This window comes from Dipodomys ordii, unplaced genomic scaffold (genome assembly GCF_000151885.1).
Source record: "Dipodomys ordii isolate 6190 unplaced genomic scaffold, Dord_2.0 Scaffold39, whole genome shotgun sequence".
In the NCBI taxonomy this organism is placed as follows: Eukaryota; Metazoa; Chordata; class Mammalia; order Rodentia; family Heteromyidae; genus Dipodomys; species Dipodomys ordii.
The window spans coordinates 9,548,802-9,568,277 of record NW_012267255.1 but is presented as its reverse complement, the minus strand read 5'-3'; the positions used below and the strand labels follow the sequence as shown (position 1 = coordinate 9,568,277).

The 19,476-nt window shown below is 42.9% G+C and overlaps 1 protein-coding gene and 1 long non-coding RNA gene across 2 annotated transcripts in view; one reads left to right on the top strand and one right to left on the bottom strand.

The window, feature by feature from the left end:
• The first annotated feature begins 1,671 nt into the window (after positions 1 to 1,671).
• Positions 1,672 to 6,856, top strand: LOC105987140. The gene is made up of 3 exons (XR_001175144.1): positions 1,672 to 1,720; positions 3,319 to 3,437; positions 6,585 to 6,856. It is a non-coding gene; the product is annotated as an uncharacterized LOC105987140 (long non-coding RNA).
• A 7,803-nt stretch (positions 6,857 to 14,659) lies between these two features.
• Lrrc8c (leucine rich repeat containing 8 family, member C) overlaps positions 14,660 to 19,476 on the bottom strand; it is a 70,284-nt gene continuing 65,467 nt past the window's right edge. The window contains exon 4 of the mRNA XM_013018323.1: positions 14,660 to 17,805. Within this exon, the coding sequence (XP_012873777.1) occupies positions 15,532 to 17,805 (2,274 nt within the window). The 3' untranslated portion in view covers positions 14,660 to 15,531. The remainder of the gene's footprint in view (positions 17,806 to 19,476) is intronic.

Here is a 19,476-nt window from a genome sequence, read left to right as displayed (position 1 = left end):
CTGCCAGCATACCAGGCCTAAGTTACTGGGTGAGAGCATGTTAGAAAAATGAATTTTGGCAGCTAACAAGTATTTTTTTTAAATGTGGAAGTAAGTGACCTTTGATTTAGTTTCTCTTAAAAGCTGGCTTTTTCTGGCAAGGGCATTTGATGGTGCTTTGAAAGAGGCAGGATTTTGCAACGACAGCAGCAGTAATCCCAGGAAACTTGCGGGTTGTTTGACAGCCTACATTTCTCAACAGCCAAGTGTGCTTTTTACCAGAGTTTGGCTTCTCCCTTTGAAGAATCAGCCTTGATTGTAGATGAGTGTATTCCAAGATTCATGAGCTTTGGTGCACAACTTAGATGCTTATTAAAATAAACAAACAAAAAGAATCCGTTTACTTATTCCTTTTCCCCTCTGCTCCGCCTCAATTTCAAAGGTCAGTGAATGAATCAAGTGCTTATGGCTTTTCCATGGAGTCTTTGGTTGAGTCAATGTACTGTTTCTCAAAGAGTTCACCGTGACATTCTGGAATTTGGTGAAGGAATCTTTTCTGGGTCAGCCTATCCTAGGGTGGTTTATACCCTTTGCTCATTTTTGACAAGACAGACAAAGGCTAGGGCAATGCCACCACAGGACAAAACAGGGAGGGTATAGATCCAAGGCATTTCTTCATGGGCATTGGGAATCATAGGTGTGGCTGAAGCTGGGGCTAAAATGCCAGCTAAGCATTTTATTATAGCTTGATTTTGTTTTATTCCAGCAAGGCCAGCACACTGGAAGTGAGTGTCCCTGAGCTTTTTTGCTCAAGGCTAGTGCTCTCTCACTTTGAGTCACAGACTGGATTTGTGATGGCTAACTGGAAATAAGGGTCTCACAGACTTGCCCGTCTAGGCTGGCTTCGAACGACAATCCTCAGATCTCAGCCTCCCAAGTAGTTAAAATTATAGGCATGAGCAACCAGCAAGCAGCTTACAAATTCTACTTTTATCTTTCCTTTGAGGAAGAGTGCTGATCTCACACAGCCCCAGAAAATGCCAGTCAAACAGGGGTCCAGCCAGGCACCAGTGGCTCACACCTGTAATCCTAGCTACAGAGGAGGCTGAGATCTGAGGATTGTGGTTCAAAGCCAGCCCCCAGGCAGGAAAGTCCATGAGACTCTCATCTCCAATGACCCACCAGCAAACTGGAAGTGGAGCTGTGGCTCAAAGTGGTAGAGCACTAGCCTTGAGTAAAAGAGCTCAGGGATAGCACCCAGGTCCTGAGTTCAAATCCCACAACCAACCTTCCCCCCCCCCAAAAAAAAAGGAAGGAAGGAAGGAGGGAAGGAAGGAAGGAATGGCTAGACAGATGGCAGGCACCGCAGCGCTTTCAGGGCAGCCTTGCCTGGCTCTGTTGACTCCGTCAACTGCCAGGTTACAAATTCTTCTCTAGGAATGTCTCAGCTTGGGATTTCACCATTAGCCTTTTAGTTTCTCATCCTCCATCAGCTCAGCCCTGTTCCCTGACCCTATCCACCCCTCCAGACTTGCCCCAAAACTCCCTATTTAATGTTAAGCTTTAAATAAATAAATTCCTATTTGCCACAGCACTGACTCACCGTTGAAGTCACCGCTCGGTGGCACCCTCTGGGCTGCCTTTCAGACAGAGGAAGTGGGGACCAGCCAGACACCCACACTTTTAGGCGGAGCCCACTTCTGAGAAGCATCAGGCTGGGAGATGTGTCATCTGCCCAGGGGTGAGAAGTTTGGGGGATGGGGAGAAGAGACAAGGAGGGAACAGAATTGAGAGGGGTGGGGGCAATAAGTCTGATCTGGGGGGAGGGTGAGCTGGCTTTTTGAGGGAAAAGGAGGTGAGCTCATGGATGAACTTTACTGATTGACAGGCGATGAAGTCAGACCTGGGTTTGTGCTATTGGGGTGGAGGAAGAGATGCTGTGCTGCTGAATTCCCCTTCACTCAGGCTGAAGTAAGAGAGGGTACACCATGCCCCAGATGCCTTGTTTTAGTGGTTACATTAGCGTGGAAGACAGCTGCCTCTCTCAGGGGGCTGTCCCATCCCATTAGAGCATGCTTTTCTGTGCAGAGGACCAGCAGCAGAGGCCCGACTGGGTAGCTCAAGGCTTGGATAATTTGGCTGTTCTGCTCAGGCGTGACCTTCATGAATATTGATGGCTTTGGATTTGATGAGCCCCTTCCTTCATTAAAAAGAAAAAGAAAAATTTTCATCACATCTATGTATGTAGAAGGAAAGCCACTGTAAGCTATTGATTAATGGTAGGAGAGAGCAAAAGAGGTGGTTAGTTTAATTACAATATAACATGTGCATATGTGAACTACCACACTGTGACCATTTTCAGGCACAAAAATTAATGATCAGATTATAAAACAAATTCTATGAGGGGTAGGTGGGTGCCAGTGAGAGGTGGGAGGGTAAGCAGAGGGTGAATGTTGTCAAAATACCTTATACGAAAATAAAACAGTAAAACACGTTGGAATTGCTTTAAGTGGGGGGAGTGATAGAAGGAATGAACTTGATCAGAGTAGGTTGTATACATGCATATCACAATGACCTCTCCTTGTACAGTTAATTTATAGTAACAAAAACATGAAAATGATATTTGACATTATTTTTATAAGGCTAAATATAACCCAGGCTTCATTCATTATTATATATATAATTATATATATATTATTATATAAGCTCTCCTCCTCCTCTTCTTCCTCCTCCTCCCTTTGCTCCTCCTCCAGTTCTTCCTCCTTTTCCTTTTTGTGCCAGTACTGAGGCTTGAACTCAGGGCCTGGGCATTGTCCCTTAGCTTTTTCACTCAAGATTGGTGCTCTACCACTTGAGCCACAGCTCCACTCCCAGCTTTTTACCCATTAATTGGAAATAAATATCTCACAAACTTTTCTTCCCAGGCTGGCTTTGAACTGTGATCCTCAGATCTCAGCCTCCTGAATCACTAGGATTATAGGCAGGAGCCACGTATCTGGTGGCAAGATAATCTTAACATGCATAATTATCACTGGCTGCAAGCATTTTTATCTTTCTTTCTTTTTTCTTTTTTGTCATGGGGCTTGAACTCTGGGTTTGGGCACTGTCCCTGCACTCTTAAGTTCAAGACGAGCGCTCTACTGCTTTAGCCACAGCGCCACTTCCGGTTTTCTAGTGGTTTATTGGAGATAAGAGTCTCACAGACTTTCCTGCCCACGGCTGGCTTTGAACTGTGATCCTCAGATTACAGCCTCCCGAGTAGCTAGGATTACAGGCATGAGCCACCAGTGCCCAGCCATTTTATCTTATTAATGGAAACACTTCTGCTGTTTCTAACAGCAGGGACATCTCTGGAAAGGACTCCAAAAGCCACTTTGCCACCTTGAGAGCTCTAAGTGTCCACAGTCTGGATTGGCCAGGCCACGCTCTATGCCATTTATTGCATCAATACAGAAGAGGTATGCCAATCACACACTTTCAGTGTGTTTAAGTTGCGATTTAACACCACCAACATAATTAACAACTTCAGTTTAAAAATTCTTTCCTATTTTAAATGCCACAAATTTACACGTAGAAACTTAGAAAATACAGAGAAATATTAAAGAGAAAACAAATATCACTCATAATTACATTACTAGATGACAATTAACATCATTAACCTTTTGGTGAATATTCCAAATGATTTTTTTCTTATATATATATATTTTTGAGGGGGCAGTGGGTGATATTGGGGTTTGAATTCACAGCTTTGCATTTGCTAGGTGGACGTTCTACTTGAGCCATATCTCCAATACTTTTTAGTCTGGTTATTTTTTGAGATAGGCTCTTGCATTTTGCTCTGGACAGCCTAGACCACAAGCTTCCTGTGGCTGGGGTGACAGTTATATGCCACTTCTCCAGCTTTATCTTTTTTATTTTATTTTATTTTTGTCAATTGTGGGGCTTGGACTCAGGGCCTGGGAGCTGTTCCTGGGCTCTTTTGCTCAAGGCTAGTGCTAGCTCTACTTCAGGTTTTCTGGTGGTGGTGTTTAATTGGAGATAAGAGTCACAGATTTTCCTACCTGGGCTGGCTTTGAATTACAATCCTCAGATATCAGCCTCCAGATTAGCTAGATCTCACCCTCCTGATTATAAGCCTGAGCCACCAGTGCCTAACTTCTCCCAGCATTTTCTGATGAGATGGAGTCTCACAAACTTTTTTTGCCCAATATGGCCTAGAATTGGTAATTCCCTCAAATTCTGCCTCCCAAGTAGCTAGGATTAGAGGCATGATACACCAGTGGCTAGTTGTTCATGCATTTAAAAAATACTCTCCAACCTAACAGAGACTTAATCTTTCTCAGTTAAAAGTATATAACATGCATATATTTCAACCACACAGTTTTCATTGTAGTATAAGGTTATGTAGGCTCGTGTTCCATTATGCAGGTACATTATAATTTACTAAGCAATCCTTTCTTGGGAAGCTATAATTAAGTTCTCTTCCCCTCCCCCCCCCCATCTGAACAGACCTGAACAGCTTTGGTTAGAAATATTTGCAGGAAATCTCTAATAACTTTTCAGTAATAAATTCTCAGAAATGGGATGTTGACATTGTTACAGCTGAGATATTTTCAATCTTCTGCAACAATTCAACCCAATGGAAACTTGTACTCTATGCTCAAGATAGTGACTAGTAATTTTTTTTTTAATGGCAGTCCTGGGGCTTGACCTTAGGGCCTGGGCGTTGTTGCTGAGCTCTTCAGCTCAAAGTGAGCACTCTACCACTTTGAGTCACAGCACCACTTCCGGTTTCCTGGTGGTTCACTGGAGTTAAGAGTCTCAGGGGCTTTCCTGCCCGGGCTTACTTTGAACCATGATCCTCAGTTCTCAGCCTCATGAGTAGCAAGGATTACAGGTGTGAGCTTCTGGTGCCCTGTTTTGATCACCAGATTTTAATTCCTGGAACATGCCTCCTAGTCCCTTCTTTGAATGCTTGTCTCCAAGGGCCTTCTTTCTACATGCAAGTGCTCTATCACTGAGCCACATCCCTAGCCCAATGGCTTTCCTTCAAATGCTTTCCTGAGATACCTAGATCTGAACCAATTTTATTTTTTGCCCAAGTTAAGAGACCAGGAATGGCCTACTTTTGGGAAATAGGAGTGATTACAAACCTGCCCAAGCCAACTAAGGAAGCAGCCGGCCAAACAAATGGCTTCAGAACTCATTCTGAGGCCAACAGGCCTGTGTTCGTGGGGTGCCCCCAAAACAGCCTGAGGCCAAACTCAAATGTTAGTGCTTTTCTTGGGGGGGGTGAGGGGAGGTACAATGGCAGGGTTGCAAAAATGAGAGCAAAGGAACGTGCAAGCATTGAAGGAGGAGGTGAGTTCTTTTTACCACTCTCCTTCGTGAGAAAACGCGGCCCATGGGTTGGTGGCCGGGGAGGCGTCTGCAGACCACGGCACCTGGGAAGGAGACCTGGGTGGGAGAGAGGGGGAATTATTTGCCTACTCCTTTAGGTTTCCTTTCACTTTTTGGTCCAAGCTCCCTTCCAGGCTATGTCAGAAAGATGTCAGGGAAGCTCCTGGGGCAGGGTAGGGGGGGTCTGACCTGACTCCCAGAGCCGTGCTCTCAGGGTGTGCTCAGGATGAACGCTGGCATGGGAGGCGCCCTGTCCTCACAGGGGCAGGTTACCGGGGTCCGACTCTAAGAAACGCTGTCTCCAGTGTGGCACGCTCTGGAGGGGTTTCCTCCCAGGAGTGTGCTAACCCTAAGAAAGCTAAGTAAGGACCCAACTTCCGCAGCAGGGTAGGGCAGGAATGCAGCATTGTGAAGAGCAGAGAAAGGAAATGATGTTTTGTGGGCAGGAAAGCTCCACCTTTCCTTCCTCTGAGGACAGAAAAAGAGCAAGAGGAGGTCAGACGGGGACATTCGGCTCAGCCAGCCACAACTTCTTCCACATCTCCGCATACCTGCTTGTAAGCAGGGCAGCCTGGGCTTCCGAGATCAAGGGCACCTCACAAATGAACCGCACAGGTTCAATCAAGGGCATTGAGCAGAGCGCGGCTCTGAGAATGGAAAGGGGCTGTAGACAACAGGCGCAGAGTCAGTGGCCTAAAGAATAGGAACACCCCAGGGATTTGTAGAACCTCGAGGAACGCAGGACATGGCGGAGAGGGTGGGGGGAGTAAGAGCAAATTTTCTTATAATCTTTGTATTGATTGATTTACTGGTTTAAGATTGCCTCTAAATAGTTGTATATAGGGACGTCAGTGCGTGTGTCAATTTAGGGGAACAACACATCTAAATCAGATTTGAATTGCTGTGACACAATACCCAAGAAAAACCAAATGCAAAGGAGAAAGGTTTATTTTTATCTCATAGTTTATGTTGTTTATTTTTGTTTGGGGGCTGGATGTGTCTACCTTTTTATAACTTTTATTTTTTTCCACTTCAACAGTCATACTATTTAATGTCCATAAGTGAAAACGGAACCAAATAACTTGGGGGGAAATAAGGGAAGAACAATGGAAAGGGGTGACATTGGTTAATATCATTATATTCATAAAGATTAATCTGCATTTGTATTCATAAACTGACTTGTTGAATTTCCTCTTAATTTTAAGGAACATACAGACGTCAGCTGACATCTGCCACAACCTTATTATATGACATGCTATTGAACAGCGTGAGCTAAAGATGGTGGTGGACTTTTACAAGTATGAACAAGTATGAGAGAAGGATGCTTTCCTTGAAGTGGTTTGAAGACTGAGTAAGCTGAAAGGAGATGGCAGGTCTTAAAGGCAACATTATATAATCATAATTTACCTCAGCCATAATAGGGCCGGCTGTCTGGCTGCAAGTCATTAAATTGTCTGTCTATTGGCGAATGTCTCTGAGACTTTTCTGGTCCCTTGGCTCATGAGTAATTGTTTCCTCGAAAACTTTTTTTTTTTCTCACAAGTCCTAAAGGCTCCTACTGAGTAGAAAGGATGTGACCCAATGGAGAGATTGCTACAGAGCTTACTGCTTATCCCAGCCACTTTTGATCTTCACTGGAGACAGGCAAGGGACAGGAAGTGAAGGACCTGTACAGGGCTGCGGTCAATAAGAACGGAAGCTCAGGGGTCTGGCTGAAGCCCCCTAGTTTTCTCCACCTTGACCACATAGGCTGATGAGCCATTTCCTCTAGTACTTTGTGTAAGTCGCAAGGAGTGTGTATCCGTGTGCGCATGCACATCTGAGAGCCGGGTAGCAAGGTGTGGCTTGTAGGTGAATTTTCTGAGTGCTAGCTGAAACCACCCAAAAGATGCTTAAAAATGCAATCATCCTGGGAGAGAGCGAGAGAAGGGGTGACATTGTCCAAGAAGAAGTGTACTCATTACCTGACTTCTGTAACCCCACTGTACATCACCTTTATAGTAACAATAAAAATATGTATGAAAATATTCTGGGCTGGGAAGGTGGCTCAGTGGTAGAGTGCTTACCTTGCATGCATGAGGCCCTGGGTTCAATTCCTCAGCAGTACATAAGCAGAAAAAGCCAGAAGTGGCACTGTGGCTCAAGTGGTAGAGCACTAGCCTTGAGTTGAAGAGCTGGGGGACAGCACCCAGGTAGAGTTCAGGCCCCATGACCGAATATATATATATATGCAATCACAGCTGAATGCTGGTGGCTCATGCCTGTAATCCTAGCTGCTCGGGAGGTTGAGATATGAGGATCACTGCTTGAAGCCAACTCAGGCAGGAAAAGTCTGTGAGACTTTCATCTCCAAATTAACCACCAGAAAGCCATAAGTGGAACTGTGGCTCAAAGTGACAGAATGCTAGCCTTGAGAAATAAGAAGCTCAGGGACAATGCCTAGGCCCTGAGTTCAAGGTCCTAGCTGGCACACATGCAAAAAAGTGCAATTACACAATCACAACTTTCTCCCAGTTATTTGATAATGTAGTCTTTGCTGGAATCTCCAGCTTGACCAAAGCAAAAGAATAAAGAAAGTATCAGCCTTCTCAATTTTCTAGTTTTCTAACAATTTTTTTTACTGAGGGTAATGAAAGACATTATAAAGTTCCTGAGTGTTGTCATGTCCCCATGAATCCCATTTTTCTTATTTTTGAGTGCTAATAAGCTTTAAGTAGGGGGCCCTAACTTACTAATAACCTGGCTTGAGATAAGGCTCAATGATTGGAGAGACTGGTGTGAAATCACGGGACAGATGGTATTTTTCTACACATGACCACAATACTATTTCCTGTTCCATACATTCTTATGATTCACAGTAATGCTTTTCTCAAGGAAGGATGAAGGTCCATGTCTTCTTTCTCTCTGTTCCAAAGCAGTGTAAGATAGCTTTAACCAACTGAATATGGCAGAAGTGGTGCATGTATCTTCTGAAGCCAGGCTATAAAAGGTGATTGAGCATCCTTTCTGTCTGTTGGGACACTGCCTTGGAGCCCTGAGCTATTCTGTAAGATGACGCCTAGCCCAAAGCTGCCATGTTGGTGGGAAGCCCAGGCAGCACAAAGAGGTCTGGTCTGGCTGAGGTTTTATCCCCAAACCAGATGAGATGCTGGAGATAGGAATGAAGATGTCCCAGGTGATTCTACTCCCAGTGCTCCAGGCTCCTGACATCCTGGAGTGGGAACCGAGTCTTGTCTACATTGCTGACCACATCTGATCATCTTAACAATTTCTTTACAATGTTGTTTTGGACTGGTTTGTAACATGGACATGCATATTAATTTAAATATGCTAATTGGAATAGATATAAAATTAGCAACCTTGTGCACTCCCCAAGTCCTCCAAAGATACTTTATTAGAGAGTCAGAGCTTCTTGGGAAACTACTTGAAAACCTCTGGACTACACAGTCTTCAAGGACTCTAAACCTTCTGTTTCTAATAAACTTAGAATTTTATAGATTCTGCAGTGGAGAAGAATCTTGCCTAGTGTTATGGGGTTCAATTCTGCACACCCACCTAAGATGTCAAAATCCTAACCTCCAGTACCTATGGATGTGATGGGAAATAGGGTCTTCACAGGTCTTCCAGTTAAGATGAAGTCATCCTAGTCCAATAGCACCATATCCTTGTCAAAAGGGAAAAATTTGGACATAGAAGTACATGCAAATGGGGCTGGGAAGGTGGCTCATTGGTAGAGTGCTTGCCTCACTTGCATGAGGTCCTGGGTTCGATTCCTCAGCACCAAAGCTCAAGGCTAGCACTCTACTGCTTGAACCACAGCACCACTTCCAGCCTTTTCTATTTATGTGGTGCTGAGGCTCAAGTAGTAGAGCAGTAACCTTGAGCTGAAGAGCTCAGGAACAGTGCCCAGGCCCAGAGTTCAACCCCCACGACCAACCAAAAAAGAAAAGTAGATGCAGATGGCTTGATTTAGATCCATGAGGCACCACACCCAATTGGTTACTATAATAGCACCAAGAAAATCATACTTAGGAGTAGGTGGGAGCAGGGTTGATGGACTTTATGTTCCAAGACCTTCAGAAAGTTCAGCTAGGACTCTTGATTGACTCAGCAGTCATCAATATCTATCTATCTATCCATCCATGTGCCCATTTATCCATCCATGTATCTATTCATCTATCCCTCTATCCTATTTATCCATCTATCATCTATTTTCTAATATCTGTCTATCTATCCTATCTTTCTCTCATCTATCCATCCTACCAGGTTCAAGTCACAATGGTAAACACTGTGTGGAAATGCAGATCAACAAATCTTGGTTTCTGTGTTCATTGGGCCCCAAATCTGGAAGGAGAGAGAATCATCATATACAAGTGGTAATGGTAAGTAATGCCAAACCCTTACACAAATTCACTTTGGTGGCTGCCACCTTCTGTATTCACTGTTAAGTCTCAAACAACATGCTTCTCTTCTATCTTGCTAGCCCACAATAGCAAACAACTGAAGCCATTGATTTAGTTTCAGAGTTTAATCTCAATAGCCCATGTAAATAAAGAGCAGGAAAGACAAAACAGTGGAGCCTAGATAGCAGTGGGAGAAGCTTTTCCTTATTTGCACAATTTTCCAGTATGCACTAAAATGATGAGGTAGTTTTTCAGCTCTTGTCTCCAAGAGTTCTCCAGAACTCTCACACAATCTCTTTCAAGTTTCTGAAACAAATATTCACACGGTCCCTCTTCTCACATTTACCATCCTTCTCCAGAATGGGCTATCAGTAAAACAAATAGATGTAAAAGTAAATATAGTGACCATTTTATTTTTGAATAGTAATAGTTGTGATATTTTTCTGTATAAGGGATACATAAAAAAGTTTCTGTGCTAGTACTGAGGCTTGAACTCAGGGCCTGGGTGCTTTCCCTGAGTTTTGCTCAAGGCTGGTGCTCTATCACTTGAGCCACACTTCCACTTCTGGCTTTCTAGTAGCTAACTGGAGATATGATTCTCATAGACTTTCCTGCCCTGGCTGGCTTTGAACCTCAGTCATCCAATCTCAGTATGCTCAGTAGTTAGGCTTATAGGTATGAGCCACTGGTGCCTGGCCTTTTTTATTAGGGGGGAAGGAGGGTTGGTGGGAGACATAACATTTTTCTTGTAGAGACCTTCCATAAGCCTAAATTGAGTATGTTTAATGAAGGGAGACCTCCTAGCTGTGTAAAATCATTCTGAGTCCTTTAAGTAACCACTGTCATTACTGTAAGAGTATTTACTGAAAGCTGAGCTGGATGTCCATTGTACAATCAGATCTGGCAAGTGCCCAAAAACGGCACTGCAGATTACACATTAAGGCACTAATTGCCCAAATGAAGCTCCGGGGGCACCTTTGGTTGATGCCGTGGAGTGACTCAAGGAAGGAAATAATTAGTCACAATTACAGCTCAACACATAAGGAAAGGATGCATGCAGCCTGTTTCATGCAGAAGGAGCCTTAGTAATAGCTTAAGAAATGCAAAAGATAAACATGGCTTCAAAATACAAGAGACAACTCTCCTTGTGAAGTTACAAAAGTGACTTTATTTAAGTTACGTTCTGTTCCTATGCACTACATAGCCAAATGACATTAAGACAATTACATCATGACGTTGCACTATAACAAATCAATTTCCAGCCCTCTCCTTGGCCACCATGGAGGTTTTGCCGGCATTGGACACACATACACAATGAGTATATAAAGCTTGGAGTTTCAACCCCAATAAAAATATTCATTAAAGAAACAGAGCAAGGTGAACAAATGAAGAAAGAAGTAAACTTAACCCACTAGACCCAATGCAGGCCAGACTCGTGCCTTATAATCCCAGCCCTCGGGAGGCTGAGGCAGGAGATCGAGAGTTCAAAGCCAGCCTGGAATACATAGCAAGAACCTAGATCAGAAAAAGAAATCAGAAAACATGTGATTGTTACTTTACGTGACCAAGAAATCAAATTGTCCCAAGTTACATAATCCTGTCAAGGTCTGCTGGCTGAAAGTATATTCTGGGACCGGGTATGGAGAGCCACCTCTGTGACCCCTAAATGAACAGAAGGTCGCCATCTTTATCAGTGAATGATTTGGGAAGGGGGAGTGAGAGTGAACGATGATTTGGACAGCTGGCACAAAGCTGAAGAACCCTGCTGGAATCTAACTGCAAATATCATGGCAGGTCTGGTCAAGACTATTCACATTTTCTTATCATGTTTCCAAATAGACATCACTTAGGCTCGCTGCATTTGGGCACACTCACTAATAACTGCTGTTTTGCTCCTTTGTGGTTTGCTAACTTGAGGTTCGTATAGAGCCCTATCCTGAATTGCTGAAGTCTTCCCCCAAAGGCAAACTGTTTGAAGAGCATTATCACTTTCAGGCTTCATTGGAGTCTGTGAGTTCAATTTTGAATGTACTGTCTAAGGACAAATGAAAATCATACACACATTTGTCTTACCTCGTCATTACTAAGTACTGCTGACAAGTTTTATAATAATGAATCGTGTATGTGCACCATTAATACAGCATTCCTATTGATCAGGTGTTTGCCATGAAAATTGGATTAGAGAGTAAAATAAACTACAGAATGGTATTCCTTATAGTAGAGAAATAAAGATTAGTAAAGCCCCACTGCAGAGATACAAATTAAGAGGTATAAAGATCTTTAGATCTTTATATTCTCTCTCTTTTTTTCTCTCTCTCTCTCTCCTCTCTCACCAGTCCTGGGGCTTGAACTCAGGGCCTAGGCACCGTCCCTGAGCCTCTTTGTGTTCAAGGCTAGCACTTTACCACTTGAGCCACAGTGCCACTTCTGGCTTTTTCTGTGTATGTGGTACTGAGGAATTGAACCCAGGGCTTCATGCATGCTAAGCAAGCACTTTACCACTAAGCAACATTCTCAGACCTGTTTTCTCTTTTTTAATACCAGATATTATAAAATAGCACATTGTTAGTACTTAGATTTCCTTTGTCCAGAGTAACCTAAGGAAGTTTCCAGTTTGTCCCAAACCCTTCCAAAATAGGGATTGAGAGAAAAGGAAACAAAATAATTGCTTAGAGCAGGCCTGTTTCCCTAACCTACCTAGGGGGGAAAAACTGTGCCTGTTGAACAAGACACCATGAGAATTGTTACAACTCCTTAAATTAACTGGGAATGAGATGAATAAGAAAAACCTACAATTGTAAGTAACAGATTTCATTGTATCCAGAATCTTGATACTAGGAATTCTGTGCTAAAAGCAAACTCCAACCAAACCCACCACATAGTAAGAAAAGTGTAATAGTTTTCTGAAATGTCATTATCTTAGTTGGGGTTCATGAGGGTATAGTTATGTTTCCTTTCAACCAGACCATCACCAAATAACTGTGTTATTCAAGCAGCCACCTGGGTTAAGAATACATGTAGTATGTGAAAATGGAGCCAGGTAACTAGAAGGGATGGGTGGGGATGGGAGAGATGCGGGAGAACAATGGAGGGGGTGACAGGGACCAAGATGTAGTGTACTCATAAACTGACACATTGAATTGAAATCCCTTTGTGCAACTACTTAAAAAAAAAGAATGCATATGGTACTTGAATGTTTATCAGCAGTTTCTCTATGAATTCTATAGAAGACGTTAGTTGTTTGTTTGTTTTTTTTGGCAAGAGCACTTGTAAAATACTGAATTTGATTAAATAAATACCCCTGTACACTGAGTTGACCAGTGAAAGAACTGTAGAGAAGTCAGAATTTCATTTACCTGAGTTTCCATTTGAAGGCTGAATAGTATTTGAATGCTTTTTGCTTAAGAATGTGAACAAAAGCTTACAATATTTTAAAAAAGGGGGACCAGTCAGAAAATTTAGGCTCAAAATTAACCTTGAGACCTTTTAAAGTTTTATAAAATCTAATAGAAAGATATATGATTTTTTCCCCTTCTTAAAGCATAAAGTTGTAGAACTGTACTAATCTATTGGTTGCTATTTACAACTTAAGTTGGGGGAAAGCTGCAAAAAGCATTAGGCAAACAAATGAAATTATTTTGGAAGTTTGATCAAGTGATAAAATTGAATTATTAGTGATTTATTTTAGCCATGAAGCCATATGGAATTCTCACTGAATATAAGATAAAAACATTTCAACATAAATATGATTGTTAACCATATTTTTGAAGGGTGACCTAGAGAATACAAATTTTAATCCAGGAAAATAGTGCACCTAGTGTTTTACCCTCAGTTGTGTAAGCCACACCTCCATTTCCAGCTTTTTGCTAGTTAATTGGTTATAAAAGTCTCACAGACTTTTCCTGCCCAGGCTGGCTTCAAATCGTGATCCTCAGATCTGTCTCCTGAGTAGGTAGGATTTTGTAGGCTTGAGCCACCAATGCCTGGCTCAATACTCTTGAATTGAATGTTTTATGATTAAGAACTGTACTTGTGTTACTAATTCAAAATATTATTATATTGATTCCAGGTCTAAATAAAACCGCTTAGCAAAAATAACCCTTGTGAAAGTTAATAAGTCAGAAAAGGTAAAGCACTTGCTCTACACAATTCCTCTTTCCTTGATCCTTCCCCCCTATGGTCTATTTTCTCTTTCTCTCTCTTTGTAGTACTGGGGACTGAACCCTGGGCTTTAAGCATGCTAGGCAAGGGCTCTACCACTAAGCTATAGCTCCAAGCTCCATGCTGTGTTTTGTAATTTCAAATCTAAGTGAGGTCCACATGGACATGTGAACAGTCCTCACTTTTTCCTTTTGAGAGACAATGTAAAAAGTAGCATTGGGCAAATCCACCAGTATCAAAAAGTTCCAATGTTCCAAGATCAATTGGTGAAAACTTTAGCTCAAGTCCCCACACTTTAATACAGTATAAAGGTAAATAAAAGCTTGGCTGACCATCAGGCAAAAATTATTGCCAAGTGCTTCACTTAGCCATTTAGTAACACCTTTAAAAAAAGTTACAGGACCACTGTAGAGGAGATACATATTTTAAGCCAGAAAGCAGATAGAACTCCGTGCTTACCAGCAGGAGCATTCAGAGCAAGGTCAGGCTTGCAGAAATCGGTTCATAGATATATGCATATAAGTGGATTATTTTGTGCATCAGGCAGAATTTGAATAGATTACCATTGCCACCAGGGCCAGGGAAGGGAAAGAGCCTAAAAATCACACCCAGTCTTTAAGAGAGTACTTTAGTAGTGAAATCTTTTTCCCTCATCTGATATATATTCACATATTAAGATATCAACACTGATTAAATTACTAAAAAAAAAACCAGGCTTCTAAGTCAATGATTTTAAATTTAATTATCTACTAGAATATTAAAACAAATCTAATTTCTCCAAGGCCACCAGTATTCCATAGCGGTATGGAGATTAAAAAAGAGGGGAGTGGGCTTCTCTGTTTATAGTTTCTAAATAGTATTTTCAGGATGTTGGCCAGTTCAAGTGTGTCAAGCACTGAGCACTATTCTCTTCATCCACTTACAAAGTACTTGCAGAAAAACAATTACAACTGCCAAGTGTGTGAAAGATTACAACGTGGGGTTGTACAGTGGAGTTGGGGAGAAAATGAAAGACTCAGTAATGGGCAACAATGGACTTGGGTGAATTTACACTCTAGACAAGAGTTTTCTGTAGAAGGAAGGAGGACCTGGCCAATGAAGAAGGCAGCTGGTATTTGACAATCTTGTACAGACAATGGAAATGAAAAGGAGGACCCTGTACAGGTATGTGTAAACAAGCTAAAAATGGCCTTGGCAAAATACCTTCTTCCATTTAAAATTTGCCAAGATGCAAGTAATCTATAATTCCCTCCCTTTCCATGAAAATGAACTGAGAAAAGAAAAAAAAAAACAAATTAAAAAAACCTCTCAAAACAGAATCATCTGTCTCTTCTATCAGTACAAAACAATCCTATACATGAGGTTCCAAGACAAATAAAACTTTAAAATATTAATATTGAAAAAATACAATAGAATTTTTATTTAAAAAATACAGACTCCTTACTCTCAATCTTTGTGTACATTTTGTTTGGTGTGAAAAAGAAAAAAAAAGAAAAATAATAAAATAGGAAAGGCATTAAGACTACCTAATTCTTTATACTGTATTTGGTAGAAGCACGTTATCAGTCAAACTTGGATGAAAAATAAGTTATTCTGCTTTCATTTGTTCCCGGATATCAGAAGGCAGGGTTTCAAACAGAGTGTCTTCTACAACCAGCCCAGCCCGCTTCAGAGCCCGGCAATCTCCTAGTTCAGGGGGGAGAATTTCCAAATGATTGCCTTTGACATCTAAGTAGGAAAGAAAGAGTAAATTTCCAATTTTTGGTGAGAGTACCGACAGGCTGTTTTTCCCAATCTTCAGAGTTTTCAGTTTCTTGCAGAAGTACAGTTCATCTGGAAGGCTTTCCACTTTGTTACAAGTGATGGAGAAATACTGTAAACTTTGGAGCACTCCGATCTCGGGGGGAATGAATCGGATATCATTGTAGGATAAATCCAAGTATCGGATTTTGTTGCACAGGAAGAGGTGGGAAGGAAGCACCTCGATTTTATTGTGACTGAAGGACAGCCGTTCCAGGCTGGTGAGTTTCTTTATATGCTCTGGGATATAGGCGATACTGTTATGCCACAATTTGAGCACGGTCAGTTTCCTCAAGTGCTGGAAGCTCACGATTTCTTCGATAGATTTCAGGTTGTTTTCTTTCAGGTCCAGTTCCTGGAGGCTGAGCAGGCTGAAGACGGCATGCGGGATGCGCTCCAGGTCACAGTGGACCAGTTCCAGCTCGGTGAGGTTGGTCATTTTCTTCAGGTTGTTGAGCATCACGAGCTTGGTGCCGTCGTTGTGGATGGACATCTTCTGGAGATGGCTGGAGACATCCACCACCGCCTGAGGGATTTTGGCCACGTTGCTTTTGATGGAGAGGATTTTAAGGCTTTTGAGATCCCGTAGAGACTCGAGGGTGACGTTTTTGGAAATGTCGTGACTCAGCGAGCCAACCAGGTAGAGCTCCTCCAGATTGCGCAGCCCGTACATCCACGGGGGCAGTTCGCGCATGTCATCGAACTTGACGCTCAAGACCTTGAGGTTGTCCTTGAGGAAGGAGAGGGCCGCGCTGTGGATCTTGACCGAGCACTGGTGCAGGGAGAGCTCCTGGAGATTGTCCAGCTGGGCCATGGTGGCGGGGATCATGACGTTCTTAATGATCTCGAGCTTCAGTGACTGCAGCTCTGTGATTTCGAACACAGTGTCGGGCAGACCCGAGAGCATGATGAGGGGCAATTCCAGTCGGTTGTGCGCGTTGGTCTGCAGCTTCTGCCTCAGTTTGTCAGGCGTCCACTCGTTATTTAAGTTCAGCTGCTTGAGTTTGTTTTCACTGACTTCGGACAGGAACACCGCAAACCTCTTGGAATACAGGGGGTCGTACTGGTCTATCATGTGAAGCATAAAAGCAAAGTCATTTTTCACATCGGGAATGTCATCGATCCCGGTCTCCTGCCGGACATACTCGAAAGAATATTCCCTCAGGGAACGGTAGAAGAGCCAGTAGAGGGTATAAAGGCACGTCAAGCCGTAGATACTCACGAAGCACAGGTAGCAGAAAGAGAGTTTGGAGAACAGATGTGCCATGGTATGATTGCAAGAAAAGTTTTTGTAGCCAGTCATGTCTTGAATGTCAACGTTACAATCCACTGTAAACTGGACTTTGGAAACGAGGGCGCTATTATAGGCGATGATGATGAGGAATTTGATAACCTTCAGGATGGTCTGGCGGACGTACATGGCATACAGAATATCACCTTCTTCCACGTGCAGCCGGAACTTCTTCACTTTCTCAAACAAGGCTTTGGCTTGCTCACCTTCCTTCTTATCCAGGGCGCCTGCCGTGGACTTGTCTACCACAAACTTCTCAGGGATTGACTTGAGAGACTGGGAATTGACGAGGCTGCCTTCAGGACCGGACTGGATGGTGTTGGACCTGTTCAGATTGTTCTTCCTGTTGTCTTTTTCTTCGGAATCCTCTCCAGACACTTCGGACAAGGCCCGGGTGGTCCAGGGAGAATCGAAACACTTCCCCAGGATGGAAATGAAGTGTTCGATTTTGGAGCTCGAGCCGGGGAATTTGAACCAAAAGTTGCTGCACAACATGAAGACCAGCGTGTGGATGAGCACGAGGTATGGGAAGTACTTGGCATACCAGTGCAGGGCCCGCTCGTAACACATCTGGTTGATGAAACTGTACTGCTGCAGGTCCAAATCTGTCTTCAGTCCTTTCATCTCCACAGTGGCGGGGTTGGCAGGGGAGGGTTTAGGTGGGGGCAGAGGGGTGGCACTGGCGACAGACTGGGAGACATTGGAGACAGAGGAGTGGTTCTGAGCAGGCTGCATCCTTTTGGGGAGGCAGATTATCTTGTCTTGCATGACCTGCAACACAGAAATGATGTTTTACAAATTACATTACTCAAAGAGCTTTCCTAATGTCATTAGTGGCAATGAAGCCGCAATCACACCCAATAAATGTCCATTTCCTCTGCCTGGAGAATATAAAGTTCAATTCCAGCGCCAAGATTTTATTCTTAGCTCCTATGTTGGAAAAGATAGAGCATCTGACTTTGTTCAGTCATGATGTCTAAAAGTTATGACATAAAACATGGTCTTGTCAGGACACAGAATAAGTCATGATAAGGAAAATTTCTGGAGACATTCACTGTTTTTAAAATTTTTCCCCCTCATTTCTTCTCTCACTGGAGCCCGGGAGAATCCATTTAGAGGTAGGAATCACATCCTCTACCAGATCAGCCTTGAATTGGACAGTTCCCTACTTCACATAGAACAGTATGTGGACAGCACATGGATGGAAAAGAAAAGAGAGTGAAAGACAGTGAGCCCACAGATCCACTTCTGGCTTTTTGCTCATTTATTGCAAACAAGAGTCTCACAGGCTTTCCTGCTCAGGCTGGCTTTGAGCCACAATCTTCAGATCTCAGCTTCCTGAGTAGCTGGGATTACAGGCTTGAGCTACTGCTCTCTGTCTATTCATATCCTGGATAAGATGCATAGGCCTATCTGAATGGTTTTAATATAATGTCAGGTTTCCTAAATGTTTAGAAAAACAACTCCTTCAGAGAATAACAAAAGAATATAGGAGTGTTCAGTAGTAAAATAATTATATAAAAATTGCATGCTTTTTTAAAAATATGAAATATTATGAACTTCTTTCCCTCTATCAATGCCATCACTTGTTGCGGAGAATGGTTATGCTTGAAGAGTGTCCAGACAGCTCCTAAGACTGAAGTTTAGGAAAGACAGAATGTGCTTATTTTGAAGAGGATGTAGGATGAGGCAGGAGAGACCATGAATTGGGTAAATAATACTGTGGAGCATCCCAAGTAAGAGGGATAATTGGAATAATATATAACACATACAGAGTTCAAAGAAAGAATAACCAGAGTACACAACAATGACTTGCATCCAATGGCTGGAGATCCATTAGGTGGATAGACAAGATCACGCGATACTGGCATAACAAAGTCCTGAGCATTGATGGTGGGGGCAAGCAACTGAGCCATTGCTATAGCACAGTATACTTCTCCTTCAGTGCCTGGGCGCTGTCCCTGAGCTTTGATCCTCAAGTCTAGTGCTCTACCACTTCAAGCCACAGCTCCACTTCTGGTTTTCTCTGATGGTTAATTGAACATGAGAGTCCCACAGCCTTTCCTGTCTGGCTGGCTTCAAACCATGATCCTCAGATCTCAGCCTCCTAAGTATAGCTAAGAGTACAGGCATCAGCCACCAATGTCCAGCTTTACACTTTCACTGTATGATACATCTTAGTGGTGGTCACTTGGGTCTCAGCCTTTCTTTTTTGGAGGAGTTGCTTCACTAATTCCCAACAAACCAAATGGAATCCAAATGGAGTCCCTCCTGCTAAGTGCTACATAATCTAACTGCACCTGACGAAGTAGGCAAGGGTTGCAGGGGAAAGCAGGACCCACCTATAACAAAAGTCCTACTTTTGTGTGTGTGAGACCCCAAGGGGCTGAGGTTAACAAAGACAGAGCAAAATCAACAAGCTTAGGTGTCAGCTTCTCTGGT